The 18,531-nt window shown below is 37.3% G+C and overlaps 1 protein-coding gene across 1 annotated transcript in view; it reads left to right on the forward strand.

Annotated features, from left to right (window-relative positions):
- Positions 1–18,531, forward strand: part of cachd1 (cache domain containing 1) — a 73,840-nt gene that overhangs the window by 48,572 nt on the left and 6,737 nt on the right. Inside the window, exons 8-24 of the mRNA XM_082135997.1 lie at positions 732–881; positions 1,802–2,035; positions 2,812–2,961; positions 4,030–4,153; positions 4,242–4,359; positions 4,837–5,005; positions 6,724–6,866; positions 7,094–7,275; positions 7,510–7,620; positions 8,411–8,533; positions 10,502–10,601; positions 10,798–10,914; positions 11,200–11,360; positions 12,932–13,018; positions 14,531–14,647; positions 15,263–15,414; positions 15,688–15,849. Of these exons, the coding sequence (XP_081992123.1) occupies positions 732–881; positions 1,802–2,035; positions 2,812–2,961; positions 4,030–4,153; positions 4,242–4,359; positions 4,837–5,005; positions 6,724–6,866; positions 7,094–7,275; positions 7,510–7,620; positions 8,411–8,533; positions 10,502–10,601; positions 10,798–10,914; positions 11,200–11,360; positions 12,932–13,018; positions 14,531–14,647; positions 15,263–15,414; positions 15,688–15,849 (2,400 nt within the window). The remainder of the gene's footprint in view (positions 1–731; positions 882–1,801; positions 2,036–2,811; positions 2,962–4,029; positions 4,154–4,241; positions 4,360–4,836; positions 5,006–6,723; positions 6,867–7,093; positions 7,276–7,509; positions 7,621–8,410; positions 8,534–10,501; positions 10,602–10,797; positions 10,915–11,199; positions 11,361–12,931; positions 13,019–14,530; positions 14,648–15,262; positions 15,415–15,687; positions 15,850–18,531) is intronic.

Raw genomic sequence — 18,531 nt, forward strand, 5'->3', positions numbered from 1 at the left:
TTCCTGACAAAAAATTTGTGGTTAAGACAATTAAAAGCTTTTTCCCAGGAGTGTATTACCTTCATTTATAAATACTATATAATGAAGGGACATTTTAACAAAAAAGATGAATTTATCACACAAGTTTTATATAAAACATGTTATTGGGTCAGAATGTCATGTTTTAAATATTAAGAAATTATAAAAATGTATCCAGTTTGTGATTGATTTATATATTTTAATATTTACTGGCCAAGTCACATTTATCTCAAATAAATATGTAAGATTTTATTTCAGTCAGAAATGTGTGTGTATGTGTGTATGTGTGTATGTGTGTATGTGTGTATGTGTGTATGTGTGTATGTGTGTATGTGTGTATGTGTGTATGTGTGTGTGTGTATGTGTATATTATATTATATTATATTATATTATATTATATTATATTATATTATATTATGTTATATTATGTTATATTATGTTATATTATGTTATATTATATTATATTATATTATTTTTATATATATATATATATATATATTTTTTTTTTTTTATAAATATGTAGACTTAAACTAAGATGATGTGCCTTAGAATTGATTCTGAGAATTATAATATATAATATATAACATATTTACTGGATTAAAACATGTTAGACCCAGGTCTCCTTTATTTAATTGTGAGTGGTCTGAAATTCTCCCTAGATGGCAGTTATTTTATTCAATATGATTGATTATTGATCATCTTCCCCCTCACAGACACCGACATGGTGATAATCTACCTGTCATCAGGCATCACTTCCCGAGACTCATCTGAGCACGAAAAGAGAGCAACCTTGAGTGTGGTAAAAGATGAGAACCGCCACCTCAACAACTCTGTCATGATCCTCACCTACGCTCTCATGAACGGTGAGATACCGCCAAGGAGCGCGGCTTTTTTATTGGCTCTTTGTCTCGTAGCCAGTGTGGGGCTCATAGCGAACACCTGTGAGCATGTTTGTGCATTTTCAAAGCATGCTCAGCTGTTTTTACCCCTTCATCTTTCTTCTGCTCTTTGTGTGTGTATTTGTGTCTACCGTAAGAAACCTCTCTCCATTATATTGCTCTCCTCAGCTGCTCCTCTCCCCGCATGTATTAGCCTTCCATTAGCATACATTACTTTGGCATCATGAAAATTAAAATCGAGATCATCGAAAAGAAGAAAGAGAAATGTGACAATACATCAAAGGGCCACTCAGTGACATGAAAGAGTGAGAAAGGCTTTTTTCATGCATTAGATGACTCAGACATATGATTCAGATTGATTAGCTTGGCAGTGCAGAAGAGGGTTATGCTACTTTGACTGGCTATTTGGAGGCTCTGAAGGACACACACACTGGAAATTACTCATATTTCCTTGTTTATTTGAAGTCTGGTTCATTTATGACAAGTTGTATTATATTCACATATTAAAACCTGTCACAGTGTCAGATTAATAGACTGAAGTGTTGAAATTCACGTCCAGTCCAATAACAGTTCAACAGAATTGAATGTTACTCCAAAAGTAAAAGACTGACTAGCAAAAACGTCCATTTCTTCTGTTAGAGGTCCAAACCCACCATTCTGTGATTTTTAGCTCTGTGGTTAAGTAATCCATGTGGGATATGAATGGCCTTTTATTACTGCAGTCTAAATGGGCTGGATAAACAAATCCTGTACAATCTCTGTGATATATGTACAAATTTGAGGCTGATATTAGCTTTGTTCCAAAACCCAGTGAGTGCACAAGAGACTTACAGATTAAGTACAAATGTCCATTTTAATTGGAACTATTGTATCACCGTCCTCAGAAGGAGTAACGGGACTCAAGGAGCTGGCTTTCTTACGAGACCTGGCCGAACAGAACTCCTTGAAGTACGGCTTTCCAGATCGTTCCGCCCTGCCCGTCGTGAAGGGCAGTATGATGGTTCTGAATCAGCTCAGTAACCTGGAGACCACAGTGGGCCGCTTCTACATCAACCTCCCCAATCGAATGATCGACGTGGCCTCCTTCAGCTTGCCTTATGCGGACCAGATGGGAGACGGTAAGTTAAGATCTTGAACTTGGCATAAAGCTCATGTCTGGCACACTAACATTCCTTCTGACAGACCATATGCACTCAGAAGACCTCAGCAGAAATGGCTCTGCAACAGAAAGTTTCCATGGTAATATATACTGTAAGCTTAAACTATAAGTAAAGCCAAAAATAACAAATGCAGAATATGCTCTTATGGGACTGATAGACAGGAATGCAATCTGATGAAATTATAGCTTGATTGGAAATTATGCATAATATAGGTTTGCTCACAAGTGATATTTGCCTTGGTTTTATAAAAGGTCTCACATATAATTTTCTACATTTTGATAAAACTTTATTAGGCTGTAATGGAAATGCACCACATAAGGAACAGTCATAATTATATTTTACATGTAAAAAGTACTGTTTTTATCAAAAATAGTTTGGATTAATTTAAAGACATTTTAAAAGCAGTAAAATAAATAATGTTGTCTTGGAAAGTGTTAATATGACCTTCATATAAAAAAGAAGGTAAAAAGAGAAAGTAGCTGAAATTTGTTTATATCTGTTTTTAATATCTGTTTTAAAAATCAGCCCCTGTGACAATGTGCCCAAAGTTAAAGAATAAACACCCATATCTGCTTAAAACTTTGTTAATTGTTACTTTTGAGTGTCGTTGATCTTTTGGCAATGGCTTGTACATCACAGTTAATACTATTTCTTCATGAATTACGTTTGTATAGTTTGACTTCTTAGCATGGGAATAGACTGAAAGGAACTTCCTCTGTTTTTTCCATTTGTAGGTTTCATAATGACTGTCAGCCGGCCATGCTACTTTGGAAACTTGTTGTTGGGCGTAGTTGGAGTGGACGTGAATCTGGCATACATACTGGAGGACGTCACCTACTACCAGGACTCCCTGGCCTCATATACATTCCTCATAGACAATAAAGGTAGGGAGATACATGTGGTGGTGATTGTTTTAAGTGGAGATCCATGTGGTTCCATGAGCCAAAATGAGCCAATTGCTGCTAATCTGTTTGCTTCCCTTCAGCTTGACTTTCTCACTTCATCCTGAATTGGGAGGTCTGATCTTCAGTGACTCAAAAGCACTGGACTGAAGGCCATTGACCTTTAACAGTCCATTAGGGGAATCAGCTGTCCCATATTGGGCGGTTCTGAGCCAACATGGCTGACATCACGCCAGTTTTTTGGATTAGGAACAGCAAAACTCTGGATTTTAACTTTTCAATGAGAACAGACTTGATGATGATATAAAATGTTTTTCTTTCTACCTGTCAATCCTTTCTACCAAAAATGAAATTAAGTATTGTTGGCTTTCATTTACTCTTCATCCAGCTCTAAACAACATATTTTAGTTTTTCCATGACTTCACTCAGGGGGGTGAAGTGTTTCTGAATTTACAAAGCTGTTAACCTCTATTTAATACATATTAAAACAATTAGATAAGCCCACCAGAAATTGCTTATTTGCGCTAAAAGGGTGTGTTGTGTTACATATGTAATAAAACCAGGGTTATTATCTGTTCCTGAGAGTATACAGTCTGTCGTAATGACTGGGATAATGAAGTGGCACCTGCTGTCTCCAGCTGTTCAGTAAAGAGACGAGTTAGCACTGCCTCTCAGTGCTTTTTAAAATGTAAGCTTCATGCAATTTCAAGGGTTTATGTAAACCTAGTAGTTGAAAATCTTGACTGGTATCTAAAAAGGTTGCAGATTCAAGCCTCACAATGTTAGCACATTGTTCTTAACACCTACCACAATTAAAAAACATAGTCATAGCTTGCAAGTATTCATTACATATGCAACAGCAACATATGAAACAGCAAAAAAAAGTTTTTGTTTATTTCTAATTGAATGTAATTATTCAATTGTATAAATTCAAAGGGTCATAAAATGTTGTTGTTGTTGTTTTTGTTTTTTTATTGGTGCACACCAATATAATTTTTTTTTAACTAAATAAAATAAAATGGATGTTACTCACTTTTGAATATCTTCCAGGCTACACCCTCATGCACCCGTCACTCACCCGTCCATACCTGATGACTGAAGCTCCTCTCCATACGGACATCATCCACTATGAGAACATCCCAGGGTTTGCTGCTGTGCGTCAAAATATCCTCAGGTGAGTGTTCATGGGATTTCCAGTTGTTGCTACGGTTTGCCGTGTTACTCACATGATTGCTAAGCTCATGTTGTGTGCTTCCTATTAGTCTTCCCCTGGGGAGCCAGGTCATTGCTGTGCCTGTCAACTCTTCTCTGTCTTGGCACATGAACCGCCTACGTGATCCCAGTCGAGATGCCTACAATGTCAGCTACGCCTGGAAATTGGTACGCTATTCCTTTTATAGGGGCACAAATGTTGGCTTAGAGCAGCCTGAGGGAGAACTAGACTGTGTAGAATGACTATACTGCTCTTTGTCAGTGTTATTTTGTCATTTTATTTATTCTTATATGCATTTTGTTTTTTATTAGAGAAGCCTTTGATTAGAGAAGAATCTTAGGTCACACTTTAGATTAGGGTCCAATTTTCAGTATGAACTAATTTTGCCTCAATAAACTCATAATTACTGCTTATTAATAGTTAGTAAATTTAGGAATTGGGTTGGATTAAGGGATGTACAATATGCTCATGCAGAATAAGGCATTAAGATGTGCTTTATAAGTACTTATAAACAGTCAATATCCTAGTGATATGCATGCTAATAAGCAACTAGTGAATGGTGAGAACTGGACCCTATACTAAATTGTTACCGGCATTTTTTGTACACATCTCTCATTTCTCTTATCTTGATCTCTAATTTGCAGGTTCAGGACACTTCGTTTATTTTGTGCATAGTTTATGTTCAGCCGGAGATCCCGGTAAAGCATCTGAAAAATCTGAACACGGCACCCAGCAGCAAACTCCTGTACCACCGCCTGGATCTGCTGGGGCAACCCAGCTCCTGCCTCCACTTTAAACAGCTCGCTACAGTTGGTAAGCTCAGACTAAACATCAACGTAAGCTTTGCATATTGTGTAAAAAAAAAAAAATATCTTGGTAACCCGAAGGTTGCAGGCTCGAGCAAGGCACCTAACCCCCAATCGCTCCCCGGGCACCACAGAAAAAATGGCTGCCCACTGCTCCGGGTGTGTGTCCACGGTTTGCAGTGTGTGTTCACTACTCACTACTCCTAATGTTTGTGCATTAACTTGGATGGCTTAAATGCAGAGGACAAATTCTGAGTGTGGGTTATCATCCTTGGCCTTCACATTTCACTTTCACTTTTTCAAAAAAAAAGAACAAAAAAAAAGTGCATGGTATTCTCATAGTTGTTTGGACATGTACCATGCATTTCTCTAGCCTGGTAATACCAGACTCTGCTACTTCACTTTGCTTCGTATACAGAGTCTGGAATAGCATAATAGAGAAGTGTTTTCTCTCTCGCGGGGGGGCGCTTGTCTGAAGTTTTAAATCATTGGTTACCCGTAAGCCAATCACATATCGTTTGGTTATGGCGTGTGTTATGCGCATGCTCAGCCGCATCTAACTTCCACTGTAAACGCATGTATGATGCAAAAACTAAACCATCGAGCGAAATACCGGAGTGAACATGGCTGTGAATGACTTTTGCAGATTATGTGAAGTAAATCTACGCATCCACGGTACAATCAGCGTCTACGTCACGGCTCTCAGCCCGCCCTCTGTTCGTTGATTGGCTCTGCTGTTTTCAGGCCGGTGGAAAACTGAAAGATAGGCTGCTATCTCAGACTGACTACAGGAGCGAAATGAAATTAGCGGAAGTAGGAAGTCTGACGTAGTCAGGCTAGCATTTCTCAGTATCTTATTTAAAGATCATTTATTTCTGAATCAAATCCAGATTGGACATTTACCAAAACTCTTTTGCATGCTTGTTCAACAAATTAATTTGGTAACACTTGTTGCTGTGTTCTTATTACACGTTAAATGTAGTTACTGTAGTAATAAATACAAGTTATGCATAATTTAATACAACTAATCCTAAACCAAACCCTATTCCTAACCATTAGCCTATAGTAAGTACATTTAGTTAATTCATTTTATATTCAAATACACTGAAACAAGGACACCTTAAAATCAAGTGCAACCATGTTTTTTTTTTTTTTTTTATACCAACATAAGCAAAAAAAAAAAAAAAAAGATAAGACAAACATTAGCAGAAGGCAGCTGGTCAGCAGCAAAAAGATCTCTTAGTTAAAGTTTTTTATTGTAATTACATATTTGTTTTCTTTCTTTAAAAGGAACTGAATGTGGTAATGTTAACTCCTGAAAAATAGACAACCACGCTCAAAAGATTGGGGTTGGTAAGACTTATTGAATGTTTTTAAAAAGAAGTCTGACAAAGACTTTTTTTTTTTTTTTTATCAAAATGCATTTTTTTTTCTGTTGCAATGTAAAAGCCTTCCATCTCTTGCTGAATAAAAGTGTTAGTTTCTTTCCCAAAAAAATCTTACTGACCCCAAACTTTTGAACTATAGTGTACTTTTTTCCTTTACCTTAGTGACTATTGTTACTAAGAGATGATAAAGGAAGACTTGTTACATAGCGCACAAGACATATGGTCTTCCTTTACCTTAGTGACTATTGTTACTAAGAGATGATTAATAATGGTTTGGTTAGGGACTAATATAATTAAACCGCAGAACTGATTCATCTCTTTTCTTTTTTTTTCTCAGAGAGTCCCACGGTGATGTTGTCCGCTGGTAGTTTCTCCTCTCCATATGAGCACTTGAGTCAGCCGGAGACCAAGCGCATGGTGGAGCACTACACTGCTTACTTGAGTGACAACACCCGGCTCATAGCCAACCCGGGCCTTAAGGTACACACAAACACACACTTACTGCCCATCTCAGCAATACATGTTTCGTAGCCAACCAGGGAATGACTCAATCATGGTTAGTTTCTCAGTCCTAATTGGCAGTTGTTAGTTGGTAGTGTTCCTCTCCTCTTTAATTATGCTTTTACATTAGGGAGATGCAGTGCACCACTCAATATGATTCTCAGATAAGTAGAATTCTTTAACACCCCCCTCCTTTGGTCTTCCAGTCTTCTGTGAGGAATGAGGTGATGGCCACCAGTCACGTGACAGATGAATGGATGAGTCTTATGGAGATGAGCAGCCTCAACTGCTACATTGTGAGGCGTTACATAGCAACGCCCAATGGGGTGCTGCGGATTTACCCCGGTTCGCTCATGGACAAAGCCTTCGATCCCACCAGGAGGCGATGGTAAGATTTGAGCCTCAGGATGGAGGTCTTCAAACTCCTAGTGGGACACTGGTGAACAGTTCTCACAGTCTGTTGAGCAAACCGTCAGATTCCCAAGGAGTTATTTTGAGTTCATATGCAGCCATACACGCACCTCAAATGAGGGTGTATTTTTTTAATACAAAGATTGTACTTTAATAAATTCGTATTTTCTGTTTAAAATGTGGTTTAACCATTGACCTTTTTGTCTTTTAGGTACCTACATGCTGTAGCCAATCCTGGTCTCATCACTTTTACTGGACCCTACCTGGATGTTGGTGGGGCGGGCTATGTGGTCACCATTAGCCACACCATCCATGCCTCAAGGTCAGTTGTTTAAGGGTTAAACACGTGTTGGAGAGACACTGTCTTCGAGTCAAAAAGCTTGAGAGCCACTGGTTTAAACACATGATTTTATGTATTAAACTAGCATTCATTTATTGACATCCTTTAATCATTCTCAAGATGCTTTTCCCTACAATGAAATGGCTGATGCTTTACACTGTCAAGCTCTTAAAATTACTAAAAAAGCACAATACTATCATAAAAGTAGTCCATATGTCTTGTGCGCCATGTAACAAGTCTTCTGAAGTTATACAATAACTTTATGTGAAAAGTCTTTTTTTATTCCATATCAAATCTCATTTACACACATTCAGACCTCACACGCCTTGAGAAATGCAAAATGCCATGAATGTGAACTGTCCCTTTAATGTAAACATTGAGCAAATTAATTGCGCAACTCATTTTGTCGCAAGCATTTTTTTTTTCTGTCTAGTTGAAGAATGCATAGCATATATAGTACGTAATAGTACCTGTTGCTATTGAAAAACAACTGCCTTATCACTGTCGGCTTTGTGCTTGGTACAGTGTGTGTGTATAGTCGTGTGTGTTTAGAGATATGATGAAGCTGTTTGAAATTGGCAGTGTTCCAGAATGTCTGGTGTAGATAAAGTATGTTTTCCCTCCATGTTTTCCAATCAGTTCTCTCTTAAGAGGAGGAAATGTGACTATGAAGTGTGTGATCTGATATAAAGCTCCATTGCGGTGACCCATGATATTGTAGATCTCCTCATCCTTCATATTGTTCAACACACTTATCTGCCTCCTTTCCCAGTTCCCAAATGGCCTCTGGTTACACGGTAGCGGTTATGGGCATTGACTTCACTCTGCGCTACTTCTACAAAGTTCTGCTTGATCTTCTGCCCATCTGCAACCAAGACAGGGGCAACAAAATCCGGTAAGGCCCCCCCCCCCCCCCTCGTTTCTGTTGGGTTCTTCTCAAACTCTCTAGTGCCTGCCAAGACCCCAGTGTGCCGGCAGTGGTGTCCAGCGCAGTGCCTGAAGCTATCGATGCCCCACGGAGGCTCTTTAAAGCTCTTTCAAATGAAACTAATCAGATTTGCTTCTGTTGGAAAAGAGGCATTCACTTAGTCTTCTCTGCATGATTCTAAGCTCGCTCTTTTATGATAGAAGGGGATGGAATGAGAAAGATCTGAGGTAGGGATCAAGAAACAGTGAGGGAGGGGTGAACATAGAGAGAGGGGAGAGATAAGAAGGGAAAAGTTTAAAGACTGGAACAATGATACTTATTTTGTATTTATCTAATAGTATTGAGTGGTGCTTGCCCATGCAAAAGTCGCAGCAACAATACTAGGATGTTGTGGTGGTAGTCAAGGTGGCGTTATTGCTAGGTGGTTGCTTATGATATCCTAGTTGCAGAATAAATGAGTGCCAAGTTAAAAGGGATGCTTTGAAAAACACTTTTGAAAAAAAAACATAACTAAACAAATATATTTATAAAAGCATCTGATGTTTAATGCCCAGGGAAAAATGGCAGACTGATCAGTGAGTTCATGTTTTGTGCGACAGACCCTGATACTGTATACATTATGATGTTAACGGTTACACTCCTTTACATTTTAAGAGAGAGAATGTTGCATGAATAGACGGCGTTTTTGCAGCTTTTTAGCACTTTCTCATGTGCGTTAATTAAAATATAAAATAAAAAAATAAATGTAAAATTTCCAGTATATTTTATTTATTGCCCCTCCCTGTCTAATCTTAGATGCAGTTCCTGAATATTTCATATTTGCATATTTAAATGTATTATTTAGATCAGTGGTTCTGAACCAGGGGAACAAAGTTTAAGATGACCTAAATGTTTTAAAACAAGACAAACCTAAAACAACTAAAAATCAAGATACTTCTTAATTTAATTCACCTACATTTTTGGAATTCTACAATTTATGATTTTTTTTTTATTATCTTTAACTGTAAATAGAGATTCCTTAGTTCTGTCAATTAAAAAAAAGAGGGTGGAAGGGGCTTCAAATATATCTCTATTATTGCTTATATATAACTATAATTGATTTTATGATTATGTATTATATTCAAATGGAAATCTGATTTATGTAGTCACTAAGTCATCTATTCACTAGTAATCACTAAGCCCCTAGTGTGCACTTTATGTCCAAGTTGCCAATGGCTGGTTCGACCATATATATGCCTTTAAATGCAAGTCTAAGTCTATGCACGTTTTTAATTTGCCTTGTCCAATATCTTCTAAAAATAATGACTCACCTCCTCAATAAGCCGTACAATTGGCTCTAGCATTCATGTCTGCAGGACACAACGTTCTACCCTTAAGAATTAGCAATAGTAATGCTTGCCTTTGCAAGCACGGCAGATAAACCCTACTGATGCAATATATAAATGCCATGGAAGAAACGGAGTAAGATTTTCAGGACTGACTGAAAGACACAAAGGGAGATAAGCTGATTAGGGCTGCATTCCAGACACATCCTGTTATGTTAGGTGCCAGTGCCCCCTTCTTTTCTCTCTCTTTTACCCTTCCCTCTCATTCCTCTCTTCCCTCCTTTTTTCTTTTTTCTTAACTCTATTTCTACCAGTTCGTCTCTCTCTTTGTCCCTCTTCACGCTCTCTCTGTCTCTTTATCTGTCTGTGCCATGGAGGCCTCAGTGTTCTTTGAGTTTTCAGTGCTATGGTCATTAAACCGGATTAGTGAAGTGGAATGCCTCAGTGTGCCACACAATAATGTTCTGAACTGCAGATGGTACTCTATGAACATACAGGAAGCCATCTACTGTTTCCTTCCACCTTTCCCCTCTAAATGTCATCTTGGATCTGTGTACTGGCTCTGGTTGCTTGATCCTGTTTGTCTTGGTCTTTATATATATATGTGTAGGTGTTTTATCATGGAGGACAGAGGATATCTGGTGGCCCATCCGACCCTGATCGATCCGAAGGGCCACGCTCCTGCAGAACAGCAACATATTACTCATAAGGTAAGGAACTGTGGATCTCAGGCCTAACTTTACCACTCTTAAACAAGAAATTTTTTTGTTTGTTTTTGCCCTGAGGAAAATGGGACTGTTTTTCATATTTAGCCATATTATATTCAATGCCTGGTAATGAAACTAAAAAAGAAAACAAGCTTCTTGAGTTCATCAGCTTATTTTCTCCTGTTTTGTTTGGCTTTAGGAGCCTCTAGTGGCCAATGACATTCTTAACCACCCCAACTTTGTGAAGAAGAACCTGTGTAACAGTTTCAGTGATCGTACCGTCCAGCGTTTCTACAAGTTCAACACCAGCATTGTGGTGAGTGGAGTCACATTAATAATGTCATACAAAGCTACTGAAAATTCAGTTTTAAGGGACAATCCCGTCATTTTTACAATAAGGTTAGTCAGTTTCTTATATTAATGATGTTTGGCCGCCACCTAGTGGAGGTTATTTTAATAGCAGCTATAGCAGATATAGCATATTTCTTTTTTTCTTTTTTTAAATGAACAAAGTTGTGGCTTTTTATTCAGAAACTGTATGTATAGAGTGAAAGACTTATGAAATCAAATAATTATTTGATGCCTTTCTGTGTGTTTTAAGGGTGATCTGACAAACCTAGTGCATGGCAGTCATTGCTCAAAGTACCGGCTCACCCGTATCCCAGGAACCAATGCGTTTGCTGGCATTGTGAATGAGACCTGTGATTCACTGGCCTTCTGTGCTTGCAGTACTGTGGATCGGCTCTGTCTTAACTGCCACAGGTAATGTTTAACTTCTGCAGCAGAACTTTTATTAATTTATGTAAATGTTAAGGCATAGCTTTATTTATACTACCGTTCAAAAGTTTGGGGTCAGTAAGGTTTATGTTTTAAATGTTTTTGAAAGAAGTATCTTATGCAGTTTTAGTGAAACTGCATTTATTTGATACACTTTATATTGATAGAACTGTAATATTGTGAAATATTATTACAATTTAAAATACCGGTAACTGTTTTCTTTATTTTAATACATTTTAAAATATAATTTATTTAATTGATGGAAACGCTACATTTTCAGCATCATTACTCCAGTCTTCAGTGTCACATGATCCTTCAGAAATCATTTTAATATGCTGATTTGGTGATCAAGAAACATTTCTTATCATTATCAATGTTAAAAAATTGCTTAAAGCTGCTTAATGTTTTTGTGGAAACCTTGATCCTTTTTTTTTTTTTTTTTGATGGATAGACAGTTTAAAAGAACAATTTATTTGAAATGGAAAACTTTTGTAACATTATAAAAAAATGTAATCAAAGTAATACGTTGCTAAATAGAAGTATTACTTTCTTTAAAAAACAACTTACTGACCCCAACATTTTATTTATTTATTGTGTGTGTGTGTTTCATGAATATAAGAAGTTTGTAATAGAAATGTTATAGCCAATTAAATTAAATACAAAAATATTTCATTACACTTTATACTAATAATGTACCTGTCTATACTTAAAATTCCTTCATTCTCATATTTAAGGACCCAATAAAATTGTTTGAGTTTTCCATCCTGTGTTAGTGTATTTCCTAGAAACTGGAAGTTCAGGTTGGACACATTGAAGGGTTAATACTTTTTGGCAATAGTCTTTAGTTACAGTCGAGTGTCCGGCACAAGTCCTGAAAAGTGAAGTCAATGTTTTGATCGCCCCCTGGTGGCGGGCTGCGATATAGGTCAAAACCCCCGCCCTCTCTATGTATTCGAATGGGACCTGAGCCGAACTAAAAAAAAATCCAATTACACTTCAAATATTTTTTTTTCTGTCATTTAAGGTAGTTCTTACCACACAGACGTATGTTCAAGTGTTCATTTTTCCAATAGGTTTGGTTTTAGTTTTTAGTTTAGTTTTTTTGATGCTATAAAAACGGGGTGTTACATCATGATTGACAGCTGTGCTTGCTATTGAGTCTGGACGGGACCTTGATACCACCAGACTCGGGCTCCTAACAACACAATCGGCAACAACCATTACTGGGACATTTTGGCTTCATTTCTCTACAGTGAAAGGAAGCAGAAATGTGCGGTCTATCTTTTTTTACAGTCTATGGTTACAGTCATGAACCATGAACATTTGATTGCACTTATTTGTCGTCAGAAAAACTGTAAATTTAAAATGCATTCAACTGCCAAAAATATTTCCATCAACTTTTAGGAGGTTGCTTCAAAGGTGATAGACTTGGACTAAAAGCCACTCAACTCAAATTTTGCTTTTATGGGGTCTATATATAAATAATAGTCAAGTTGATAGTTCCAGGTTAAAAGACCTTCAAACAGATTTTCTCAGTATATTCCTATCTTCCACAGAATGGAGCAGAATGAATGTGAGTGCCCCTGTGAATGCCCTCTAGAGGTGAACGAATGTACTGGCAACCTCACCAATGCTGAGAACAGGTAAACCACTGCTGCTCTTCAAGACTCTCTTGCATTATTTATAGACAGACATGTAAAAGTAGACATTAAGCCTTTTTAAACCGTGTAACATGTTGTACCCAATGTGTTAGGATGCAAAGGTTGCCCTTTAAAGGGATAGTTCACTTTGAAATTAATTTTTGGTATGTTTTAGCTTACCTCAAGGGCATCCAAGATGTAGGTGTCTTTTTTTCCGCAGTAGTTTCAATTTTGATATTTTTAGGTCAAACCGTTCTTGTCTGTCAGTCATATAATGCAGGTCTATGGTCATTATCTCAAAGAGCATGCACAGAGTCCAAATTAAAACAATTCCCCGTCGTCCAAATTAAACAATTCCCCATCGTAAGTACACATTGATGGCCTAAGACACGAAACGAGCGGTTTGTGTGAGAAAACGAACAGTATTTATATCGTTTTTACCACTTATACGCAGCCACGTCCAAGTGATCTGATCTGACGTGTACGCAGACTGGTGCATAGATATATACACTAGATGTTGCCTTAAAGACATTCGTTCCAATGAACTGCCGTAGACAAGGCGACATCTAGTGTGTATATATCTATGCACACGTCTGCGCACACGTCAGATCAGATCACTTCGACATGGCTGTGTATACAGTATAAGCGGTAAAAACGATATAAATACTGTTCGTTTTCTCACACAAACCGCTCGTTTCGTGTCTTAGGCCATCAATGTGTACTTACGATGGGGAATTGTTTAATTTGGACGACGGGGAATTGTTTTAATTTGGACTCTGTGCTTGTGTTTTGAGACAGTGACCATCGACCTGCATTATATGACTGACAGACAAGAACGGTTTGACCTAAAAATATCAAAATTGAAACTACTGCGGAAAAAAAGACACCTACATCTTGGATGCCCTTGAGGTAAGCTAAAACATACCAAAAATTTATTTCAAAGTGAACTATCCCTTTAAGTGCTTGGAGAATAGACTGCAACGATATATGATCCATAAATTAATCACTGGACAACATGTCCAGATTCTCATCAGCATGCACTGGAATGAATCACACTTAGACACACACACACACGCACTTCTGCCTGTCATTTCATCAAGTTCTTGTTTGTCACGATGAATAGATATCCAGCCACCTGTGTCCTGAATTAGCCGTTCAGCTCAGAATTGTTCCTCAGTAGACATTTAGACACGTTCAGGTTTGTCGCATTATTCCCAGCTGAGAGATCTCAAGGCATTTACCTTTCTGTCACTGCGCCATCTGTTCATTTAGTGAAAATATGTACAATTGAATACTAATAAATCTGTACTTTACTACAGAGAGCTGGGTATTATTGTGTAACAATAAATATTATTCATTATTTGTTGTCTGTTGCAAGTCATTTATCTAAAGAACAACATTGTTGCCAGACTGTTAGTAATTACAAATAGCTTTGAGTTTAACGAGTTCCTTGTTGTATTTAGATCCTAACTGACTCAGCTTGCCTTACCACTGTGTGTGTGTGTATGTGTGCAGAAACCCAAGCTGCGATGTGCACCAGGAGCCTTTGTCTTTGACTGTAATTGAGCCCAGTCTACAGGATACTCTTCCTCAGTGCATCAACACCAGATGCAGCCAGCGCTTCACCAGCAGGTACGCCATATACTGTATCAGTTGGGATCAGCCTGCCCTTAACAGAAACACAGAGTCTCTGAGAGTAATACTGATTCTCATTTCACTTATTCACTTATTCATAACCTTTGCTGACCAGAACAAATGCATGTGTGTTTCTCAAGATCAGGCAACATCTGCTAATATTAGATATTGATGATGAGTTATGTGCTTTAATGATTTGCATGATTTCGTTCATTGTGGACTCAAAGAACCAGAACTGTGTTTTGTGTGACTAGATGTTAAATATGCATATTCACAACTTTTGGAAATGAGAAATAAATATAATCTACTTTATAAAGTGCTTATATGCATTTATATTAGAATGACTTCTGAGGGATCGTGTGACACTGAAGACTAGAGTAATGGCTGCTGAAAATTCAGCTTTGCAATCCAGGAATAAATAACTTTTTTTTTATATGTTCAAATAGAAAACTATTTGATGGTTATAAAGTTTTTAATGGTAATAAAGTTTCACAATATTACTGTTTTTCCTGTATTTTTGATCAACTAAATGAAATCTCACCGACCCTAAACTTTCAAACGGTATTGTATGTGTTATATTGTATATGTATATATGTATGTTCTGGGTTTCAGTGACTGTTTTGGTGTTCTGGACTGTGAGTGGTGTATGGTGGACAGCGATGGAAAGACCCACCTGGATAAGCCTTACTGTGCACTGCAGAAGGAATGTTTTGGAGGGATAGTGGGTGCCAAGAGTCCCTATGTGGACGGACTGGGCATTATAGGTGAGCTACTACTGCTGCAGTCACACTTATTGGAGTTTATTAATATATAGTATATGTTTATAATAGCATATGTTGGTAAATAGTAGAGGGAACTAGTTAATTGTTTCTTTTTGTTTTGTTTTGCTGTTTTAGAAATATATGCACAGACGTTTGGAATTACACTGACTTTATGAGTCACACATTGTACCTTGAGGATTTTTGCTAGCGTGTATGCTGTATTTGATTATTTCATTTCATTATATCATTATTTTTGTACTGCTTGTCTCTGTGCAGACGAGGAGTTGGCTTCGCTGAACATGATCAAGAGCGCGCCCGTGGGGCCAGTAGCCGGAGGGATTATGGGATGCATCATGGTGCTGGTGTTGGCTGTGTATGCCTACAGGCACCAGATCCACCGTCGCAGCCATCAGCACATGTCCCCGCTGGCCGCACAGGGTGAGTCTGGACACTTTAAGGCTTGGGGCTGGTGCTGTTTGGAAATAATGTTTGACTCTATTATCATTATTATGTTACTTTAATAGTTTGCACTGTAAAATCCAACGAGTTAAGGTAACTCAAACCATTTTGGAAAACGATTGCCTGGAACCATTTAAGTTTAAAAAACAATGTTTATGAGTACTGTCAACTTCTAACATTTGAGTCCACATAATGTTAAATTAAACTATACTTCCACTTACAGATGCACCGATTGATCGGCTGGTGACCGGAATTGGCCGATTTTCACGTGATCGGCCGTGACCGGCTACCGGCCGGTCTGTCTGACATATGCCGATTTTATGCCGGTCAAATGCACTCGGGCGCCGCATGATTCGCGCAATATCAGCATCACACGTGCACACGGAACGCACATGTAGGAAACCTCTTGAATTAAGGCCGTTTCACAACACAAATGTCAGCAGCGCGTGAGCAGCGCAGGTTTTTTTCGGCGTGCATGTTAATCAATGAGTGCATTCATAGCAGCGCGTGAGCGTCAAGCAGGAGCGTCGCGTGAGCAGTGAAGCGGGGGGTTCGGCGCGGGTCTATTTTTGCTGCGCTGCTCACGCTCAATTAAAGAGAAAGCACACTTTTGATGGACAAACTAAAAATGTATTCACACAAAAAGTGCTCAAAATGCACAGAATAAGTATGTCTGGTGTGTTTTAACAAGAACTCCAGTATGTCAGAAAAGAAAACGAAGACTCAAAAATATTTGTAGAAGATTTACCCATTTAAACTTGTTTTCATTATTCAGTTTTGGTTGCAAGTATGGTTATGATTATAAAGAATAAATAAAGTAAACTAGCCAGAAAATATAGAAATATCTTTATAGGTGATTATTTTATTGAGCTGAATTAACTATCATATTACCTCAGTATAACCTACCTGCAAGGCTATCTATCTATCTATCTATCTATCTATCTATCTATCTATCTATCTATCTATCTATCTATCTATCTATCTATCTATCTATCTATCTATCTATCTATCTATCTATCTATCTATCTATCTATCTGTGTGTGTGTGTGTGTGTGTGTATGTATGTATGTATGTATATTTCCCACACCAGGAGTAATTTTTATAGTTCTATTTTGTAGCGATTATCTGTTAAAAAAATTATCTATGTTCTATGCAAAATGTAAAATGTGCTATTAAAGAAAAGATAGAAAAAAATTATTTGTGTGTGCTGTAAAGTGGTTGGAGAAAATGAAATCGGAATCGGCTAAAATCGGTATTGGCAGGTCAAACTCAATGAAAAATCGGAAATCGGAATCGGCCTAGAAAATTGTAATCGGTGCATCTCTACTTCCACTTAAATACTTTGTGTAGCTGAAACTTAATTAAATTGCATTAAACCATTAAAATCAGAATCTTTAAATTAACTATAATATTTCACTGTTAACTGCTAACTAGCATCTAGACTATCACTGTGCTGAAGAGTTCACAGCTATTGCTTATATATGCTGCGTCCGAAATCGAATACTTCCCTACTATATAGCATGCGAAAAACAGTAGTATGTCCAAATACGTAGTATTCAAAAAACATAGGTAAAAAGTACCTAGATGATCTAATGCTTCCTCCGAGATTCTGAAGTGAGCATTCGATGGACACTTTACTATCCCATGTGCCACGGGAGGGGATTTATGAATGACAGTGAAGCGACATAACTGACGCTGGTAGGTCACGTGACAGTAACAACATGGCAGATGTTGTACATCCAAAATTTTAATTAATTCATACTACCCATATTCTTAATATATAGAACATATTTTTTTAACTGATGCAAAGTAAGTTCAAATTCAAATGTAGTACCTACTCCATACACAATTTCAGACGCACCGAAAATCTTAATGCTATTTGGCCAATCCTCGACCAAACAGAATACCTTTTAAATCACAACATAACATAACATAACAGATCACCCCCTATATAAGTCTTGAGTAAAAACATATAAATGACATTTAATTTTAACATTTGAAAATTCAACAATATTATCGATCTGACTGTACTGATGCTTCTGAATTAGAACTGAACTGAGCTGGACGATTACATATTTTTTTGCAGAACTGCTTTATAGATGAAATTAACTAATTTAATAATTGATGATTTTTACAACAGAACTGAAACAACACTGAATTGACTTTAGCTGAACAACAGCCAAAATGCATAGGTTTCCTGTTATCACTGCTACTTTGAAACAGTATTGTATATTGTATAAAGGGCTATATAAATAAAGGTGACTTGACTTGACATTTACTCTCCTTTAAAAGTCAGAAGCAAAGCATGCTAGGAACTAGAAATATGCTGTTGTAACTCATTCTATTTGAGTTCTGCTTAATATAATAATTTATTGAGTTCACAAACATTGTTTTCTATTAAGTACAATGAACTTTGAGTAATATTTATGTAAAATTAACTTTTTTCATTTAGTAAATTTGATTGTTAGGTTTTACAGTAGCATTGGATAAAAAAGAATATTAAAGGTTTTTGAATCAAAGTCAACATGACACAGCCCTTACAACCAATGCTACTTCCATTATGTGGCATATTTAGAGCGAAACATGATATTCAGGTATTAAAAATGTAGGCTGGGACTTTATAAATCGAGAATTGATTAGAAGGTGACAAGTGATCTCTTG

This window comes from Leuciscus leuciscus (assembly GCF_965113295.1).
Source record: "Leuciscus leuciscus genome assembly, chromosome: 14".
NCBI lineage: Eukaryota > Metazoa > Chordata > Actinopteri > Cypriniformes > Leuciscidae > Leuciscus > Leuciscus leuciscus.